The 21,854-nt window shown below is 37.2% G+C and overlaps 1 protein-coding gene across 10 annotated transcripts in view; it reads right to left on the minus strand.

The window, feature by feature from the left end:
- Positions 1–5,471: 5,471 nt before the first annotated feature.
- Positions 5,472–21,854, minus strand: part of LOC143217067 (unconventional myosin-XVIIIa) — a 45,285-nt gene continuing 28,902 nt past the window's right edge. For 7 of the 10 annotated variants that reach the window (XM_076440810.1, XM_076440809.1, XM_076440808.1 and 4 more), the window contains 11 exons: positions 21,054–21,182; positions 19,497–19,640; positions 18,300–18,389; positions 13,995–14,354; positions 11,931–12,085; positions 10,827–10,950; positions 9,988–10,442; positions 9,523–9,835; positions 8,865–9,128; positions 8,402–8,739; positions 5,472–8,290 (listed from right to left, as the gene is read on the minus strand). In XM_076440810.1, coding sequence (XP_076296925.1) covers positions 8,284–8,290; positions 8,402–8,739; positions 8,865–9,128; positions 9,523–9,835; positions 9,988–10,442; positions 10,827–10,950; positions 11,931–12,085; positions 13,995–14,354; positions 18,300–18,389; positions 19,497–19,640; positions 21,054–21,182 — 2,379 coding nt within the window. In that variant the 3' untranslated portion in view covers positions 5,472–8,283. Of the gene's footprint in view, positions 8,291–8,401; positions 8,740–8,864; positions 9,129–9,522; positions 9,836–9,987; positions 10,443–10,826; positions 10,951–11,930; positions 12,086–13,994; positions 14,355–15,071; positions 16,032–16,067; positions 16,312–18,299; positions 18,390–19,496; positions 19,641–21,053; positions 21,183–21,854 lie in introns of those variants that run through there. The other 3 variants (XM_076440817.1, XM_076440814.1, XM_076440815.1) reach the window with 3 other exon arrangements.

Consider the following 21,854-nt stretch of genomic DNA (forward strand, 5'->3'; position numbering starts at 1 on the left):
GGTATACCTCAAAAGGTTGCTATAGCAGAGAAAAAACGCGCACGGATCAAAGCGCACGCGCGAATCGCCCTATTATTTACAACCACCGCGCTCCGACAACTTCAACTCCGACAGATAGACAACACGTGCAACAGACCCAAGCAACTTGGTACAAAAAATAGTTGTATTTACGTAAATATTATATATACGGGTAATCAGGATATTGATTTCGCCACGTGCTCATTGTATACTGTATACAAATACAAAATACAAGAAATAAGAGAAGACCGAAAACTATTTAATTGATTTCCATCTCAATCCACATAATAAATAATCTTTTATTTGCAAGTAAGAAATAATAAATACATTATTTTTGGAATTATTTAAATAAAAAGTCTAGTTATTATTTGCAATTAAAATCACACGTTTATTTATTATTTAATTATTTATTATTTAAAATAAAATTTGCCCAACACTGTTTTTAAGAGGGTAGACTCTTGTTTCCAGGATTGCAAGGGTGGGGATTTTCAGTAGTCAAAAGCCAAATTTTTACGTTTACGAGGCGCAATTTTCATTATTCGGAAGCATATAGCTGCGCATGTAGCTCCATATTTTCATAAGGCTGCTACATGCTGTCGAATAATGCAAATTACGCCTCGCAAACGTAAAAATAGGACTTTTTGAGGGCGATCGCGGCCTGGATTGATCTTTTATCTAGCGCTTTTGACTATTGAAAAACGCCATCTTTGCATTATCGAAAAATGAGAAGGTGAATCCCGCACCCTTGCAATCCTAGAATAGGATCAGATTTTCACTACATTACAGGGCATGGAGTAAGGCGAGGTAAAGTCAAAGTAACAGTTCCGGGTTTTACCCCATTCTCCCATACATCAATCAATTTGTGATTAAAAGTAATCGGATTGAAACCACTTGGGCATGTGTCGCTAGAATGTAATCCGATCAAAACAAAGCTGATTACAAAACAGACTACATTTAAACGTGGCTGTTTCTAGTTCATAAATAAACTGTACACATAAAATAGCAGGGCCCGCTCTAGGGGCCGGAGTTAGTTGTCCGGGGCGCCAAAATTTAGGGGCGCCATTTTGGCTGTAATTATGAGAAAAATATTGATGTGTTAAATACCTAATGAATAGAAAATTTGCTTTTATTAAAATTTAAATAAAATGATCTGATTTTTATTGAAAATAAAAAATATGTACCTTTATTTAAAAAAAATATATATATATATTCTTAAGGGGCGACAATTTGACTTTTTGTCCGGGGCGACGTAACCGCTAGAGCGGGCGCTGAAAATAGTGAAGTAGCAACTAGTAAAATTTGCAATTAATCAGAGATTCATACAGGATGTGGTAACTCCAACATATTCAAATAAGAAAGCACAATCATACAACGTTATAAACCATTTTTTGGTATTATAATATTTGTATATGACGGTAAATCAGACTAAATGCAACTTTCCCAAAATTTTCATCAAACACCATTTATGCAGTAAACTGATCGATCTAGCTTGGCAGAAAAACTGAAGTAGTTTGGTCCATTTATAAAAAAGTTATTTTGATTCAATGTGTATGCCAATAATAATTATGAGACTGACTGTATGTATAATGATATAAAGAATGAAAATACGTAATCATGTTTTATGAAAAAGCATCGTTCAATAACAAACAGTGACAGTACCGAGCGATTTATCAATTTCGCTGTCATCTTGAGGGTGTTAAGTAGATAGCGTGATTGCATCGAGTTTATCGCAGCCAAACGGTTATTCAAACTAATCGGTTTAACTGAAAGCTACCACTGCTATTACTATTACTACTATAGATTTTTTTCTCGCGTGTAGTTTCTAATGAAATCGATTTTTAAAAGGAATGCAAATTTTCGACTTTAAGGACGATTCATGCTTTAGCAGCAATAGTGAAGGCCTCTGTACAAAAACATGTTCGCACCATGGCTAAATAAAAAACTATATTGTTTGAAAAACTGATATCGATGGAAAAAATCGAATTGATAGCGAATATGAATTATTGATCGCATCGAAAAATATATTAGACAAAACGTGTAGATCCGGACGGGCTGTGTCTTTTATGACGTATTACCTTTTTCCGTAAAACAAACGGTTTTCGAAAAAATTGAGAAAAATATTTTCATTATCTTTTATCAGTGAACATTAACGAACATTATAAGCTAGGATTTATACGCTGAACGATATCCTCAACGTTGTCACCCTACACGCTGTACAATTGAATACGTTTGTACAATAAAGTAATACAGCATGCGATTCGATAAGTGCCGAAGTGATAAGAAATACTACTCAATCCGCGCGTGATAAGAAGATTGCAGCATTACATTGATACCAATGGCAATCACTTTAAACACCTTTTGTAAATGCAAGTTTATTTCGCCTTTTTTCTCATAAATGACCTTTGCTGACCTTCGAACACCTTAATGTTGTACCACGTTCGATTCATCTCAATAGCCGCTATCAGAAAACTGGTACCAAAACATAGCAGTCTTTTTAAAAAAACAAAAGCGACCTTCACATCTCTATTTATGCAACTTATATTTCGAAAACTTTTCTACTACTGTCACACGTTCGAAATTATTGTACTTAGGTGACAATAGTTAGTACGTCACCCTGCATTCGTATACTCGAGAACTAGTATCGTCACGGGGAGCTCGACGCGCGGTCGAGACAAGAAGGCGTTGCCCTCGAAAAACGACCGAAGTGTGCAGTCCTTGCCGACCACTGCATGAAATTGTATATAGGTGTCCATTTTTGTCATAAATGCATAAAATCCGCAGTCTAGTGATCATATTGCACTACTACAATGAATCAGACTTTCTTTATGCATTTGTCATATAGACACGATAGACGTTTTTATAAATTTCACTATCGATATCAGCGCCCGCTCTAGCGGTTACGTCGCCCCGGACAAAAAGACAAATTGCCGCCCCTTAAGAATATATATATATATTTTTTTAAATAAAGGTAGATATATTCTTTATCTTCAATAAAAATCAAATCATTTTATTTAAATTTTAATAAAAGCAAATTTTCTATTAATTAACACACTTACAGCCAAAATGGCGCCCCTAAATTTTCGCGCCCCGGACAAATGTCCAGGTTGCCCACCCCCTAGAGCGGGCCCTGTCGATATTATCATGACAAATTGAGAAGAAACTATTTTCACGTTCATATGCTGTGACTGCTGTGATACGTAAGAAATATCAGTATATAGTTATAGAATCTATAATATGTAATTGGTTGAATGTACAGGGTCTGTCCGGAAAGTAATGCACAACCACATTTAAAAAAAGAAATCTATTAAACATATGAGTACAAACCTTTTTTCTTCAAAGTAGGATCCTTGGGCGTCGACACATTTTTTGCAGCGCGATTTCCAAGCTTCGTATGCTCTCTGGAAGGCATTTTTTGGAACCTCTCGTAGTACCCTCGTTACAGCCTCTTTGACGCGTTCCACGCTTTCAAAATGGCATCCTTTTAGCACATTTTCAATTTTTGGAAACAAGAAGAAGTCGGCAGGAGACAAGTCAGGACTGTACGGGGGTTGAGGAAGTGTTATGATCCAACTAAGAAGTACCGTTTACTGTTTTCCCCGTAATCTACGGAAAAGTTTTGGTTGGAAGTGCTTGACGAGGGGCTGCGACGAGGGTACTACGAGAGGCTCCAGATAACGCCTTCCAGGGAGCATACGAAGCATGGAAATCGCGCTGGAAAAAATGTGTCGACGCCCAAGGGTCCTACTTTGAAGAATTTTAAAGGTTTGTACTCATATGTTCAATAGATAAAAAAAAAATTTGGTCGCATTACTTTCCGGACAGACCCTGTACGTAGATAATAAAGATGACAGGCTTCGGAAACCCGAGAAGTATCGTAATTTTCGAAAACACATGTGCATCGTAATGGTTTTTTACAGTATACCGTAATTTATATTTGTTTTTAGCTAAAGAATGAGACAATTAAATAAATAATGGAAGAACCAGATACATATTATAAAACCCGTTTTATTCACAATTTTTTTTTTCTCCGATGTCGAGTCACACTCGACAAAGGAATGCAAAGGGTTAGATGGAGAGAAAAGAACGACAGAGGATTTCAGTTCTATTATTCTGCTTATTTGTATTGAACAATTGGTTAACTATTATTTCCTTTCAATATAATTCGATATGTTTACGACTAGACTCTCCGATATCTTATTGTGTTGCATTGCGCAATGTCCGCAGACGTAAATTGACGCTTAAACATAACCGCGATATTTGCAGCCAGTATATTGCTGCTGTACAGGGTGTATACAAAGTAATAGTCAACCGTGGTAGGAGTGAATCTACACAATACATCTATAGACGCACTGTCCACTTGATCCGACGGAGGAACAGAGATTCTGAGTAAGTACCTATACCTGGCATTAGTATTTTATGGCGCGCGGATTCCGCCGTGTCTGAACGGGCTCTAAGGGTCAATAATAATCAATAATCTTCTTTGTTATGAACAACCAACAATCTTCTTTGTTATAAACAATTTTGCGGCAAGTTTCTCTTATAAATGTCCACCGATGCAGAGTTGTAGATTCACCCCTAGAACGGATGACCATTACATCATTGGTGCAAGTAGCTCGCACCGATGAGAATAGCTCGCGGATGGTTAAATATTCAATGCAATTGTTATTCAAGGGCGAAAAACATTGTTGAGTGTGTACTGGAGAATCCTCTGTGTTTGTATTATATAATAAAGATAATTTATTCATGTAAAATGAAAAATATTGTATATTCATTACAGCAGCAAATGATTCGTGCCGCTTTTCCCATAAGACGCAATGTTAATTCCGGCACGAATTATTTGCGCTTCGTATACGTACTTACAGCGCCATCTAGCGGCAAAACGCCCAAACTGTTAGCCAAATGTTACCGACAGAGCAAGTCAGGCCGGTAACAGCGCCATCTAGCGGTACATTCGGAACTAAATCAAACTGTTAGTTCCCAGTCTACCGCTAGATGGCGTTGTTCCCGGCCTGACTGGCTCTGTCGGTAACATTTGGCTAACAGTTTGAGCGTTTTGCCGCTAGATGGCGCTGTAAGTACGTATACGAAGCGCAAATAATTCGTGCCGGAATTAACATTGCGTCTTATGGGAAAAGCGGCACGAATCATTTGCTGCTGTAATGAAAATCCAATATTTTTCATCTTTCATCAATAAATGTAAATATGTGTCAGGGAATGTATAATAACTAATTATGAAATGATAAAAATGATGAATAATTATAAAAATGAACTCGCAAGATATCTTTTATTCAGATGTGGAAAAACTTCGTGGACGTTTATATGTGCTTGGTAAATCAAAAATATTTAACAAAACGACGCTTCTCGCGTCGCAGACGATAGAGAAGCTTTCAAACGCTTCATTCGATATTTTTTGTTACTGTCGCAGGAGAGGTTGAAAGAAATCAGTAGCTCAGTTAATTAAATAAGGTATCTGCATTTTACAAAGCAATAAGTTACACAAGTATCTTTTATAAGAAACCAAAGACATAATGACTCGCATCATATAATACAAATTTGAAAGAGTAACCACCATAATTAACTCGGTAGCGAAGTGTTAAATATCATGGAGCGCATTTGTTCTTTTACTTGTAGAGAAGTATTTTTGTTTAGTAGCTTCGATTTCCATGTTCGCTGCACATACATACAAATTGCATGTGTACAATGCTATTGAAAGGCTATGATGTGATTATCGAACGTGTGAGTGCGAACGCTTCGACGCTACAGTATCCAGAAGTTCGTAATCCTGTGGAAGACTGGAAGAACGACAACGTCGACGACAACTACTGTCGGATAAAATATCGTCGGAACGCGCATCGCAAAGCAAAGTACAAAAGCCATTACATATACACGTTGACTGGGAATTATAGTTAGCACCTAAATACTTTGTTGATTGTTTCGACAAGCGAAAGGGCCGCAATAAATCGATTGCGCAAACATTCATGTTCGTACAAAGTATTGATTTCCCTCATCGCTTTCGTATTCATCTAAATATTCCAGTCTATTGACCATACAGCTTTATAAAAGATAATTTGCAATTTAATATTTATTCTTTCACTCTCGTTCGCTATCATGAAGATAATGTTTTGATATTGTTCGGCAGTGGCGGTGGCGTTGACAATGAATAACTAATTTTGTCTATCCTAAACTAGCATGTATAGGGCTATAGAGTAATTCGGAAATGAAAAACACTTTGTCAAGTGACAGCATTGATCATTACTTGACTGCAGACTTTATGCATTTATGACATACTCATGCGTTCATATATCGTGTATTCAATATTATAAAAAGTTGAATAATCCGCAGTGCGGGTTTTTCCCCTCATTTGGAATTCAACGTCCCTCCCGATTTCTATAAATTAGGCCACAAAGATCTGTATTTACATAAACATCCACAGTCTAATAATTATGAAAAATAATCCATATGAACGTGTACGTAGTTAGTTGTTAGTAATAACATTTAGGTCCTCGCGAGCATAATAAAATTGTTACACGTTTCCTCGATCACTGTGTTATACCCTTATACTGTTTATTATTCTTTTTTCTTTGCTCTCGAATGAAGCTTAGCGTTACCATAAGAAAGGAGAGTAGACAAGCGTATAATATTTTCCTTCTATAACAGCTATTTGTCGGTCTCCTTATAATTAAATTGTCATCATAAATATTTCAGTCCTGCCCTGCGTAATGAAACTTTACTGTATACTAAAAACTTTTCGTTTAATGGCAAGTACGCAAAATAATGTAGATATTACCTTCAGTATAAAAAACGTCGAATCTTTTCCAGGTTCTGGGACTTTACTTTATGAATCTTTGTTTTTCTAATAATGCTAAATGACATAATGATTCGCGATCTAGTACTTACAGTCCCAACACTTCATTCCTATTGATAAAATAGAAACGTGTCATCGAACTGATCTTGAAATTGTTCGTACTGCTTTTTATAATTGCATTACGCAAGTCCAGAACACCGTACAATTGTATGACTTACAACATTAGAATTAGAAACATTAGAATTACTGGTCTAATATAAAAATGCTTTCGTCTTAGGGATGACGTTAGGGGTCCGTTTCTATGAAATCTTTATCAATGTATCCATAGTCTCCTTTTCTACGTTTACGCACAGTTCGTCTCGATCAGACAATTCGTAAACACTCATGTTTTAAGTCAGAAAATATAAATATTGGGTGTAACATATTTAATCGCGGAAGAGTGTACGTACAGAAGAAAAGATTTAGTTTTTTTACCAACAACGCGCAACAATATTTGACATTTCAATGTGTTCAGTTTTCGTTTATAGAGAAAGAACGGAGGATGAACTCTACACAAGCAAATAAAGACCCAAAATAACTTTTTTAGAAATGTACCAAAAGATTTCAGTTTTTCCGCCAAGCTCGAAGAATTAGTTTACCAAACAACGTTCAATAAAAATTTTATAAATATTGTGTTTAATCGGAATTACGAAAAAAAACGAAATTGAGGAAGTTGCTTTTTGCAACTATTTTATTCGAGTCCGTAACGAAAACTTAAACAATGTATTTTATAGATATATATAAGTTATGTACATGTTGAAAATTTCAACGAAATTGGTCAATTGGTTTACGAGTTGTTAATGATTAAAAATGGTGAGCAGAGCACAGTTTTAAAATTTTCATTACTGGCCTAAATAAAAGAGTTGTAAAGATCAATTTACTACATTGTTTTTCGTAATTCCGACTGAAGCCAATTTTTCTAAAAGTTTCATTACACGTCATCGCATAACCTAATCCTTCTAGCTTGACAGAAAAACTGAAGTTGATTGATCCATTCGTAAAGAATGATTCTGATTGAAATTTGTTTACCATCAATTACGTGACTGTATATTATACGTTAGTCTCAAGAAATACGAATGTCAGAGAGGTCTCGACATCACAAATGTAAATCGTATATAAATTATGTACCACCATATTGATGATTTTACCATTATTGTGTTTTTCAAAACTTACTGTAAATAGCAGTATTTTGATTTTAATCTCTTTCGTTTGTTCACATGAACCTTTTTCTCTGGTCAATATTTTCACCTTCCTGAGTATAGATTTTTCTTTCCTAATCACCCTACGTCAATCATTTTTTGTTCTACTTCGCACCTTAGTTTCAATTCATGTTAATCCATAAATAATTCCTCGACAGTGGGTACAGCACTCGAGTCTTCATTCTTGCTTTCATCGGACTCAAAATCCGACAATGATGCGGATCAATCACTGAAAGCAAAATAAATAATATATAACTTATTATCGAAAGATATTGATAAATACGAAGGAAAGTAAAACTTTTCAAGTTTTACAGAGGTAATAAACTAACAGAAATATTACCTATCACTGTTTTCAGTCGTTGCCTCTTCGCTGCAATCCAAATCAAGATCGCCTTGAATCGCGCTCTGTAGATCATCAATTCTTTGAAGTGCTAGTCTTAAATCGTCTTTGGCGACTTTGGTCTCTGCTTCGGCGGCCTCAAGACATTTTTCTAATTCGCGACGAGCACGAGTTGCTTCTTGTTCACGAGTTAATGACGAAGCAGCCTCTTCGCGAGCCTCGCGTAACGTCCTCTGTAATCGTCTTGCAGTTTCTTGAGCGGTCTGTTCCTTGGTTTTCAAAGAGGCGGTTTCGATTTGCAGTTTCTCAACATTCTCTTTCAGCCTTGTTATTTGAGTCTGCAACAAAATTGTTAAGAAGTTGTATAATCCTTAACAAGTTAAAATGGATACACTGTCGAAGTGTTACGAAATTTACAGTCGAATTACAAGTTAATTGTTTAATCAAATATATGATGTATTACCTCCAAGCGTGCTCTTGTTGTTTGTTCCAGTTCTAATTTACTTTCAAGCTCTTTGGCTCGAAACTCGAGACGTCTCGTGGCTAAACTATTCGCTGTAGGATCACCGAGTTGTTCTACGGACTCTAATCGTTGCGTTAACTCCGAAAGTTGATCTTTCAGCGAGTTTCTTTCTGTCTCCAAAGCGATAATTTGTACCTGAGCCTCTTGTAACTGTGCCTGCTCCGCCGACACTTGCTGAACCGCCACCCGATATTTTTTCAGAACCTTATAAAACGCATCAACAAAGATTTTGTTCGATTATCGTTTTCACATTCAAACCTTACACTAGACAAGTACAAAGTACAAACAAGACAGTTTTTTCACTAACAAAACTCGTTTATTAAAAATGGTAATGAGTCGATATTTTAAAACTGTGTTGCTTTAATTTGTCGTTCTCCGTAACACTAGAAACTTGTAAAGGAGAGGCCAAGCTGAATCAGCTCGCGCACATGACGTACATGTTCGTAATGTGACAACTTCAAATAATTCTAAATAGAGTGCCTCTATTTGATCAAAAACCATAGTAAGAAAAAGAGAATTACATACAACATCTTTCTCGAAGCCATGTCGCTTTTTTGTTCGAAATATAAACTACTTCCGTCTACGTGGACATGCTCACCTCTGCAAGCTCTTCTTCGTTTTCCTCCAATTGCGAAAGCAGTTCGGTTCTCTCGCGATTAGCTACATTCGCTCGATCTTCAGCTTCGGAACGTTGTCGTAGTGTTTCCTCTAGCGAAGCTTGTGTTTCATTCAATTCCTGTTCGAGCGCCTGTTTCGCTTTAATCGCAGTTGCCCGAGCACACTCTGCATCTTCTAACTGATTCTTTAGTTGTCGTAAAGCTGCCTTACCCGTTGAGTCGCTCTTTGATCTCTCTAGCATGGTTTGAGCGTCTCTAAGCAGCACTTTCGTTCTCTTCAAGTCCCTCTTCAACCTAACAAAAAAATCATATACATCATTATTGCCTATCTATCTCGCATCGTGTTGAACCAATTCCGATTTCTATGCGGTCTTGTTATTTATCTCTTTTTCTACATTTTTTAATTGGCTGCTTAATTCGCATTTGAAACATTGCATGTTGCATACCTATGCACAGTCTCCGCTTCCGCAGCTCGCTCGGTTCGGTCCTGATCTTCTATGGCTACTAGGCGACGTTCTAATTCATGTTTCTCACGAAGAAGAATGGTCCTCTCCTCGTATTCATTTTCTAATTGCGATTCTAAAGCTTTGACTTTCTTCAGCACGTTACCGCGTATATCTTCGAGTTCGTCGTCTCTTTGTTGCATTTCTTTGCGCATTTCTTTTCGTTGTTGTTCGAAGTTCATCTCGAGTCTTAACTTTGCCTGTTCAAGAAGTTGCACCTGACCAGCGAGGTCGTCGAGCTCTTCTTCTTGATCTTTCACCCTTTTCTCCAATTCGTGTTTAGCTTTCTTCAGCTGCGCTACTTCCTCTTCAGTTTTACCACCGAATGTCAATTCTTCCAACTCTTGACTTAACGTGCGCAATCTTTCTTCTTTTAATTCAATTTCCAATTTCGCGTCCTGTATAGAAAACATAACTGGTATCAACGAAATCACGCGAAAATGGACAGTGCCTTGATAGCGAAATACACTGCTAGAAATATATTATTCGATGCGAGTCAATTCGAATAATTTCTTTCGAAAATTACCAACTTTACATACGGTATATTACACAATAAATTCCCCTTACAATTAATTAAACACAGTTTAAATATAGTTTGCACATATATACGTTTACGATCTGCGTTAACTATCAACATTTAATTAGTATAAAAGCAAAACTGTAGCAGTAATCGATTATTCATACTAATTGTGACATGTTCGAATGGCACAATAATCATTTCTAGTAGTGCACGTGACTGGTTAATAAATAAATGGAACGATAAAGAAACTGTGTATACTCACGCTTAAATTTTGCTCTACGGTGAACTTTTCGGCGAGTGCTATTTCCTTCTCTCTTGCCAACTTTTCCCGCTGAGCTTTTTCTTGCCGGATGTCGTTCAACAAATTTTGCATTTCCGAATCGAACCTGATTAAATAAATTCTGAATTACACAGGAATATTTGAACAAACCAAAATTACTACGAGAAGAGGGCAAAAATAATCTAATCTGTCGCGTGAATATGCTCCTAATTCCCACGAGTTATCGCAAATGGAAAAGTAAATTCGTGAATGCATTCAAAAGTGTAGAGGACATGTTGATTACACCATCTCAATGTTAATTAATAGAATTTTAAGAGAAAGTGGAATAAAATAGAATCTTATTTTCCGTGGTAGTAGCCTGTTCAAATCTGAAATAAATTAAAATCGTACTGAACTCTGTCATATTTTATATCCAAGCATTTAGCACGCAGTAAATAATTGTTTTTTCTTAGATTAGTAACGAGCTCCTGGTTTCAGGGCGACTGTAGATCTATTCTTGGAGTAATCATTCGGAGTTTATGCACCCACCGAACGTTTGACTAAACGTTGATGTTGTCGGACGCGTAACGTTAGCGACCTGGCCGGTTGCCAGAAACACTTGTTGCCGACGGATGAAATGAGAATAGAGCTTCTCCCAATACTGTACTGTGGAAATTCGGTGATGTGTTTAACAAAGGGCAATGCTGTTTTCTCCTACAATATCTACTGTACTTGTAGACGCTGTTAAAGACAATTTTTTCCAAAATTTTCTTTAGGTCATCCCCCAGGATTGTTCCAAACAATTAAAAAAAAATCTGTGCAAAGTTTGAGCTCGATCAGATAACGGGAAAACGTGCCCTAAGGCCCTTTAACACATTAAAATAATTAATTAAATGCTCATGAAATCATTTTTCTTGAGTATCTTCTAAATTACTGGCTGTATCGAAAAGTATGTTAGATAAAACTTGTAGATCCGGACAGGCTGCGTACTATATGTTCTTTTTTTCGTAAAACAAACGATTTACGGAAAAATTGAGAGAAATGTCGGAACAAAATCAACGTTTTCATTATAGAAATTAGAGTGAGGATATCATAAATATTACATACTTGCGTTGCTTCTTTTCTAAGAGGTTATTCCTAGCTGTTTGTTCTTCTAGTAGAAGTCTCACGTCATGCATTTCACCGTTCAACTTTTGTACACGCCGTTTCCATTGCCCGACAACCTGTCGTTGTTCTTCTACTTCTTCGTAAGCATCCGTTAACTGTAAAAGTAAATAGTAAACAGTTGTCATACTCTTCCATTCTCGTTCGAAAATATTCCATAAATGTGTTTTCCAAGTGGGGCAAAAGTTTCGTACCTGTCTATCCAGTTCATCCTATAATTTTTCTATGGGGTTCAAATCTGGTGATTGGGGTGGCCATTTCATAATTTTTAATGAATTATTACATTGAAGTAGATCCAAATAGTTTGTACATATTTTCGACGTGTGTTTTGGATCATTATCGTATGCATATGAGGATATTTATATTGTGCAGCTAGCATAGTTAAATACAGAGGTGTCCTAATTTTTTAATTTGTCCCAATTTTTACGCTTAACTATTAGTACTTCGTTATAAAAATTCGAGTTTAGCATTCTCGCGATGAAAAATCGTTTCTCTTCCGACAATATTAGTTCGTCATTGCTACTTTGTGTTTATGTGTTGAGAATGTTTGTAACATTGCCAGTTCTCTCGAAACTCAAAATAATAGTGATACATAATCCCTAATCTACGACGTCCACGAAAACACTGACAAGCGAGTCGCGTTTTGCGTATGTATTACACCGGATGATTCACGAGAAACAGAAAACCTAAATAGTATGTTAGCGCCAACGATGTTTTAAGTAAAATCGAGCGGCAGATTGCCGAGATGATCTTTAGCCTTCGAAAGATGTATGATAGGGTCTTGGCATTCGCGAGGTCTTGAATACTGATGCTTGAGGCTAAAGAGAACTATCGTTAGGAGGTGGTTCTCGGTCATACAAGTATCGGTCGGCACAGACATGTTTATTAGAGAGAGAGAGAGAGAGAGAGAGGGGGAAATACCAACACCAATTGTAAACAATTCGCTACATATTAAGCTGGCAAAAAAATTGGGACTTTATTCTGGGATTGAATAGATTGAAGGATCTCGCTGCGGAATGGGGATGGCGCACAGTGGGAACTTTCGACCAAACTCGATTCAAAATCAAAGAACTTTTGATAAAAATGAGGTAGAGCGATGACATTTTTTTAAATTAAATCTGAAACTTGGCAGAATATGGGGAAAATAGGGAGATTATGGTACGAACGTTTTTTATAACCTTGAGAAAATTCGTTAAACTTCCACAATTTTAAGAAAATGTGGTTTCTCCGTTACCACGCGCGAAAAAATTTTTTTTTAACATGCTATATATCATTTCCCGTAGATTCTTTCACGCTGATTTCAAATCTGGTCTCAAAATTTGTCTACGACTTCAGGATTTTGCAAGAAATCGATTTTTGTGAACAGAACTAATGTAATCATTTTTTCGTTGAAATGATTTGATAACCCACTAGTTTGAAGGTATATTGTATTCTCATATTGTAATCTCCCTATTTTTCCCATATTCTGCCAAGTTTCAGCTTTAATTTTTAAAAAATTTCATCGCTCTACCTCATTTCTATCGAAAGTTCTTTGATTTTGAATCAAGTTTGGTCGGAAGTTCCCACTGAGCGGCGAGGGAAGGGTGTCTTCTGCTAAGAGATCTGTGATGAACCAGTCAGCTGTTATACCAGAACCATAGAAGGATAGCGTTCTCGTGAACCCACGGGAAATTCCTGACAGTAAACTAATTGAAACTTGTGTGAAACGAATAAAATTCGTACGGCATTCAACGTGTTAATATACACCTGTATAAAAATATGCCGATATCGAAAGTCCTACTGTGTACGTTTAGTCAACTGGTAACAGTGAAACGAAAGAGTCCAAAGGCGACTCTAAAAATGAATTAATTGTAAGTTATCTATCGAGTTTTTTTCTAGAGACTCAGTCACCACTAAAAATTGCTACATAATTATTCAAAATATTGCTTAGACTATATTCAATATGATGGCATCTGATCAATTACGTTACGATAAAAAAGCAGAAGATTAATTGGATCGCACACATACCTTTTTCTCCAATTGTTTCTTAAGCCCCACCAATTGTTCAAGATCGTCCTCGTGTTGTTGCGCCATTTTTCTTTTAGTGAACTCGAGCTCTCTGACAGCATGCTCGTATCTCTGTTTGTAAACGCCACCGTCCTCGCCGTCCTCCACATCGGATACAATGCCGTTTAAATCAGCAGCTCTTGCATACAAAAGTTCCATCTCCAAACGTTCGGTTGCTTGTTGGAGATTTTTATTTGTTTCGGTAACGTCCTGGAGTTCTTTCTCGAGTCGCAGCCGTTCGGATGTTTCTGCATTGATTCTTTCTGCTGCCAACGTAGACGTCGAATGTTCTTCTGCGAATTCGGCGGACATTTCACTTAACTGAAAGAAAAGTTCACTTCAGAAGTTATAACTATTTATTTATTATTTTGATCACGACCAGTTCACGAATACGAATTCAGACTCCTACGAGTTCACTTTCCAAATTTGGAGTTGTATACATCTGGCTCGGTATTGGAGAAAGAAAAACGTAAATGAAACGTGTTTTTATATGTATTTTGTTCTTATTCTAGTTAAAAACAATTATAAGTTCCACAAATATAAATTACAACAAAGTCTGAGAGAGCTATATTTAATATAATTAGAAAACAAAATTGTTTAAAATAAGTACGAGTCAAAGAACTGCCCTTCGAAGAAAATTTCAAATGAAACACTTAACATAGTAGGGAGTTGTTGGCAACAAAATTGAAAAACAATTCGGAGGTGTGCAAACGGTTAATGCTCTGCAAACACCAATGTCATGGTTGTCAGCTTTATTTCTGTTTATAAACAAACTTTTTACGAGCATCAGAAGCAACAAGTTGTGGTCAGTGTGGCTGTGCCAAGCAAAGCCTAAAAATATGTCCTAAAACGGTTTACTGTATTTCTCATTGATTCGTTCTCAACTGCAAATTTTTCAATCCCAATTGCTTAAATACATCTAATTAGTTGCAAATTTAATGTAATTTAAATGAGCAAAAAGCATGGCATGTTTTGTAAAGGTTGGGACACCCGTGCCGTATAAGTTGGGTCGCAATGTTTAAATTCTAAATATTGTACCTCTTGACCGATACTGTCCGAAATAGTTCTGTCTTCTGAAGCACGCGACAGAGACTGTCTGGAAGAAGAACATTTTGCGATGCTGTCCGGCCTAGTATAATATTGAAATCCACGTATCATAATGTTGGTAGCGCTTTGGCTTCTACCCATGAACCCCCTAGGTAGGTCGGCCGATCGTGGCGAGGACAGAACGTTATCGGCTTCGTTCTTGTGCCCCAAGCTTCTCCATTCGTCCATTATGTGATCGGTTCTTTTCAAAAATTGCGAGATCTTCGCAGACAGATAGGAAGAGGCGGTCGCCGGTTCAAGGTGGGAGGCAGTGGGCCTGAAAGACTGCCTGACCCTCTGCGTGTCGCAACCCAGTACAAAATTCAAGCTGGCATCGAACACGACCGGATCCTGTTCTTTAATCGACGCATCCTCGGCCGTGTTTGGAAGAATGTTCTGGAATGGGTACACTCTTCTCGGGGGTGTTGAGAAACGCGAGAGGGAGTCTGATCTCCCGACCGAACGAGGCCTTCCCGACACAGTGGACAACGATTGCGAACGGTAAGACAACAGGCTGTTGGATGAAAAGCTACAGGGTGAGGGACTTCTCGTCGAGTTCGAGTCGAGCAGCTGTAGTCTGCTAGCTGGTCTCTTTAGGACGCACGGTGGCAGCGGCGGCCTTTTCAGCAGATTGCCCGTTACCGTGGCTCTGGACAAATGGGCGGCCGTTGCCTCGAGAACGTGGCTGTCGTGCAACAAACTGTTCGGAGCCGATTCTTGCGAGCTCTGCGAGATTTCGTTAGTCGTTGAATACATGACTGGTACCGACGGCATACTGTATTACTATATCTTCTTTTCAATCTTCCTAATCTTCCTAATCCTCTCGATCGTTCAATATCCGAAATCGACCTAACCCCGATGACGTTTCGATGACGATACTGCGGAAAAAGACAGCGAAATGTTAACGAATGCAACGTGCAACAACGGTTCTTGGTTACTTGTACATACATCCCGGCGCACAGTTGTATCGTTCGTTGCGATTCGTGTCTCATAGTGGATATTTCGTCTTTGTTCGTCAGGAATAATGTATACTAGAATAGAATGTGTAATACCTTCGTTTCGACAAATATTAAGGAGAATGGGAAGCGTAACGTTACGTGTCATCGACTGGTGACACGTATATATACCAATGGTTTCGATTTCGGATTAGATTTCAATTTCGCTTCTCGGTTTCGAATTCGAGGCAATGTGACGGCGACGGCGGCGGTAAACGGTGACGACGGTGATGTGTATACGGCTGTAACCACTGGATGGATGCGTTTCGTTTCTTTTGGCACGTCGTCGTCGATATCGACGCGCTCACCCCGATTCGTGAGACGATTCCTCGCCGATCTGTTCGCACACCTCAACGACCGGCATATCTCAAATTGGTCTTCGTTTCCGAGTAGACCGTGCCGATCGGCTCATCGGATATGATTCGCCGCGAGCCTTTAATTGCGTAACATCGAACGACAACGCCCGTATCGAGAGGGAGTCCCGGAGCGACTAACTCTTCTTGGGTCAGCCGATACTCGGGTCGGTTACGTTTCTTCAAGAAGACGACGGTCACCTTCGAGTTATTCTAAGTGAAACAGAGAGAGCGAAGGAGACAGTAGAACGAATAGCAAGAAGTACTGGGGAACACGAGATCTAGCCACAGTTTTGGCTTCGTGCCAAATCTTCTGTAAAGTCTGCGAGGAAAGTTTCGGCGAATAGAACACGGGAGAAGAATCAACAGATCCCGTGATTTCTTTCCCAAATTTTACAGCGGCTCGCAACAAATGATCGACATTATCGACGCGATGCGACTCAGTTTCGATCGAACCGTCGAGCAACATCGGCCGACCAGATATTATTAAATTGGTCAGCGCAAGTGATATTTTCGATCGAAGCTTCGGTACGTTTCCGTTTTCCGTGGTGGCTTTATTTTAAACATTGCTAGAACCAGTAGCCGAACGTAGTAGGTTATCGAGTTTGCAGCGCCCGGAATCTAACGAACAAAAATTATACGATGCGTGTAGGATGAAAGTGTTGCGTGTGCAGGTATTATCCATTTGGATGATTGCAATAAAACTCGCGTGACACTTTCAATATTAAACTGTGCTCTTCTATCCGTCATTTATACCGACTATCTAACTTTTCTGATACAAAGAAAATTTCATTCGATCATTGGATATCGAAGAACTTTCGCAGGGGTCTGTAGTTCACGTGTAATGTCAAAACCAAAATCTGAAAAAATATTCAGAATAGCAAAATACGTTCTTCTCAAACCGGAAACTGCAAATTGGAGAATTTAAATGATCCGATTGGGATAATTAACCCTTTGCACTCCGAATTATTTTTCAATTTTGTTGCCAACAACTCCCTACCACTTTTAATGATTTATTCTTTTATAATTTAAAAATTCGCATTACTCTAGTTCCAAGGGAGTACCTAGAGGATTAACCCCTTTGCAGTCCCTACTATTTTAAGTGTTTTATTTGAAATTTACTTAAAAGAACAGTTCCTCAACTGCTACTAATTTTAAACGATTTTGCTTACTAATTATATTAGATATAACTCTCAAACTTTGTTGTAATTAACATTTATGGAACCTATATTTGTTTTTAACCAAAAAATAGATAAAGGAAGAACCAAATGCATATAAGAACCCGTTGAATTTACATTTTTCTTTCTTAATAATATTATTAACAATACTTTCTAGCATTTCATGTTTAAATTTCCTCCCCCCGAGTACGACTCTTCTCATTCAGCCCATAAACCAGCAGGTCATTCGTAATTTCAAGAAACTCTACACTAAAGCATTATTCCAGAGGTGCTTTGTGGTGACCTCTGACACAGAGTTAGCCCTGAGAGACTTTTGGAAAGATCACTTTACCATAATCCATTACATAACTCTCAGTGACAAATTGAATTGAGCGAGGTCGCCATTATTGCAAATAATTGCCATATTGTTTATACCGTTACATCGTTTATATCTTTTTGGAAAATAATGTATCTGCAGAAGTATCAATAACCGTACCATGGATGTTTTATCCCGAAGTAAACGGTACGTATTTCGATCTCATAATAAGAAAAATTTCATTTACAACTATGAAATCTGGTAAGTGGACATCAGACTTTATACAGTTAGTGTTTACTGATTACTAATTCAAGAATTAAAAAAATAAGGAATAGAAAAGCATCAGTTGGTTAGCATACCTTAGTTTCCAGTATGTCATTGTCGTGTTTCAGATGATTGCGTTCCAGTTCCAATCTCTCGACCTTCGCTTTGAGGATCTCGAGCTCCTCCTGGACAGAAAAATTATTATTAATCACAAATGAAACGCCATAGCCGGATAAACGTGGGATTTCATAGGCGCGCCACAACGATGCGTTTTGCGATTTATACTCCATTCGTTGTAACTTCCTACTGAGCGTCTGGACGAGGGAGAGCCACTGTGAAGGAATTAAATATCCGACGCCCCCTGGGAATCCGGGAACCCCGCATATCCCTGTCTCTTCCCCCAGAGAGGGCGGGGGTACCATAATGAACGATTACCACCATGAAAAAAAATGGTACCAGGATAGGATTATGTTTTGCCTCATAGTCACAGCGAGATGGAATGTGGAGTAGACTTTTGTCCACACATGAAACTTCATATAGTCAAATTTTCCAAAAACTTAGTAAAAGATAAATTTTTAAATGTTCTCGGCGCAACGATTCGATCGTTTATTACGAATTATAAAACAACTTTGCTAATGATCAAACAAAATCAACGTTTATTATTATTATTCATTAGTAACGCATATTTATCATAAATTTATATTCCCCAAAGCAAGTGAGTGTGTCTTTATGAACAATATTTCTTACATTCAATCATTCAATATTTCTGTTTTTCCAAAATTACTATAACATATTTAATTTACAGACGCGATTCAAATAAATCTTGAAAAAGATCCAAACTAGGATCGAAACGTTGATTTTATTTGACAATTAGCAAAGTTGCTTTATTATTCGTAATAAACGATCGAACCGTTGCGCCGAAAACATTTAAAAATTTATTATCAGCAAATACGATCGATAGAAGAAACATATTTAACTTAGTAGAAGGTATTGATGTAAGAACAAATTTGCTTTGTTATAAACAATCTCGTGGCAAGTTTATTTTATAAAACAATGACTTAAAAATGCTGTTAATTCTTCCTAGGTTATTAAAGTTACTATTGGGTTGGCAAATAAGTTTGTTCGGTTTTTTAGAGTGGAATAAATCACAAGAACCGAACGAATTTATTTGCCAAACCAATACAAATGTCAACTGTGACCCAAGGTGCAGATTCACCACTTTCTTAGAATTTCTGTACGTGTTAATTAGTAATAGACGAAGTACAGAGATAAACACAGTATCGAACCCTTACCGTTTTTTCTTTTAGCTGATCTTCTGTTCGATGAACGTTCAATAAAGGTGCAACTTTTACGTATAATCTCCACCATGGCCATTCTCGAACAGACATCCATTTCCTGACGTTTCTCTGTATGCATCTGACCGCAAGATCTTGTAACTGAAAAAAAATGCATCGTGTTTATCAAGTGTACGAGAAATGATCCACCGACGAACACGAAATGTTCAATCCTCGTTATATTTTATAAATTTTCACTTTTTCTCATTCTGGTTCGAACACTTCTTTTCAAACGAACCTTGTTCAACGACATGTAACTCCGTCAGTTTTTATAATTTGACTTAAAAAAATAATTGTGAACGTTCGTATAATATAAATACATATGTATGTAAAATGCTGATAATAAGAAACTTTTATTTTTTTTTGAAGAATGAAAGTCGACTAGAATAGCCCTTTAAAATTTGCTTCCATAAAACTCGTTCGGTACAAAGGGGCGTATCATGTAGTGCAAACAGGTTTTATGCGGATGAAATAGTGAAGGAGATTTGGAATTCAATGACAAGCTCTGTATCTGTTATATGATATTATTCTACGCATTCATATAGTGTAGTAATTCGTATCGTATGCGAAACTTCGTCAATCGTAACGTCAGCATCAAATGACTCTCTGCAAACAAATGGCACTCGAACACATATCAGCTTTCTTATCATTTTTATGTTTCAAGCAGTCGGCTGACTAGGATTGTTTAACAAGTAAAAAAGTCGAGGCAACATTAAGCGAACTGTCAGAGTTACATACATTTCATTATTCGTTTATTTTGAAGTATATTAGTCCCATAACTTAGTATGATACGGTCAGTTTTCTCGGACATGTGCCCATACGTGTCGACGGGATTTCAATTCCATTACCTTATCAGCTACGATATTATGAATACACAAATATAAAGGAAGATAAGAAAATCAGACCATTTAAAAAATTATTTTGGCTTCCACAAAACCGTCTCCATTGCTTCACCGCATAATATACAGTAAAGTCCCAATGTAAAAGTCGATTCTCGGTTCCGTGCTGTGACATAGATCGGGACCGGATACTATTTTTTGGTGGCCGCGGCATGTTTACACTAGGGATGCCGATTATTTTCAAAAAGATCGATTTTTCTGAATCGATTATAATCGAAGCTACAAGAATCGATCCACTAAAAAATCGTTTCCAAAATAATCGATTTTTATTTAGGAATGTCTAAAAATAATAAAAAAACGAAGATCAAAATTATGTTGGACTCTTTTATTAAAGAAATAAAGTAATAATAATTATTGAACTGCGGATCTTTGCTAAGAAACGACTAGTTGTAAAAATCGGATATTGAAGAATCGATTCTAAAAATCGATTTATTTCATGAAAATAATCGATTAAAAATCGACATCCCTGGATCGACATCACTGCTCGGCGACCGAGGCAGCTCGAGCTTCTTCCCAATGGAAGGGGTAGGTGAACTGACTTGGAACGTTCGCCTCCGTCGCGCTTACAATTAGATTGGAAATTTAATAAACTTGAATAAAACAAGTTATGACATACTTTCAACGTGTTGAGTTTCCGACGTGCCAAGTACCCTCTGCATCTTGCTTGCAAAAGAATAATGTGACCAGTTAGTTTCTCGTCTCTTTGAGCTTCTAGACGTTCCAGGGTCCCCGATCTGAAAAATATCTGTTAGAACGAAATAAAGAAGTATTAATTTTCAGCACGCAATAATCAATGGTAATTAGACTAATTATATTACAAGTGTCTACTGTATACACAGTGTTCCCTGGATAAATGTCCAAAGATCTGGCCTATCTATCTATTCCATCTGAATTTTTTCAAAGTAGAATATATCTTCATTCAAGTGATCAAATTAAAAAGTATGTATTTTTAATGAAGGGTTGTGCGAAATTTCTTATATAGTTCCACGCAATATACTTTATTTATTTTACAAAATCAACATGTTTTATTTAATAATTGTATGTTAATATTGTATATTGCTACTATTTTTCAAAATAACTTGAAAAACTTGGTTAGCCATACTTTTAATTAAGGTTTGTCACGTCGATACATCTATACTACCACACGCTTGTTTTAGACTGCTTTTAAGTTTTACAACAGTAGCAAAGTGTTTTCCATTTGAGTACACATTTGCATTAATGTCCGGAGATTGGGCGGGCCACTGCATTAATTCAACATTTTTCCTTTGAAACCATTCCTTCTGACTCTCGAAGTGTGAACGGCTGCATTATCTCGTTGGAATGCATAGTCATCCGAAGCCATTTCTTCCATGAACGGAATTAGAGTGACTGAAATATTTTTTTGTGGGAGTCTTAGGTGACTCACCTTATACATATA

Source organism: Lasioglossum baleicum, chromosome 16 (assembly GCF_051020765.1).
Source record: "Lasioglossum baleicum chromosome 16, iyLasBale1, whole genome shotgun sequence".
NCBI lineage: Eukaryota > Metazoa > Arthropoda > Insecta > Hymenoptera > Halictidae > Lasioglossum > Lasioglossum baleicum.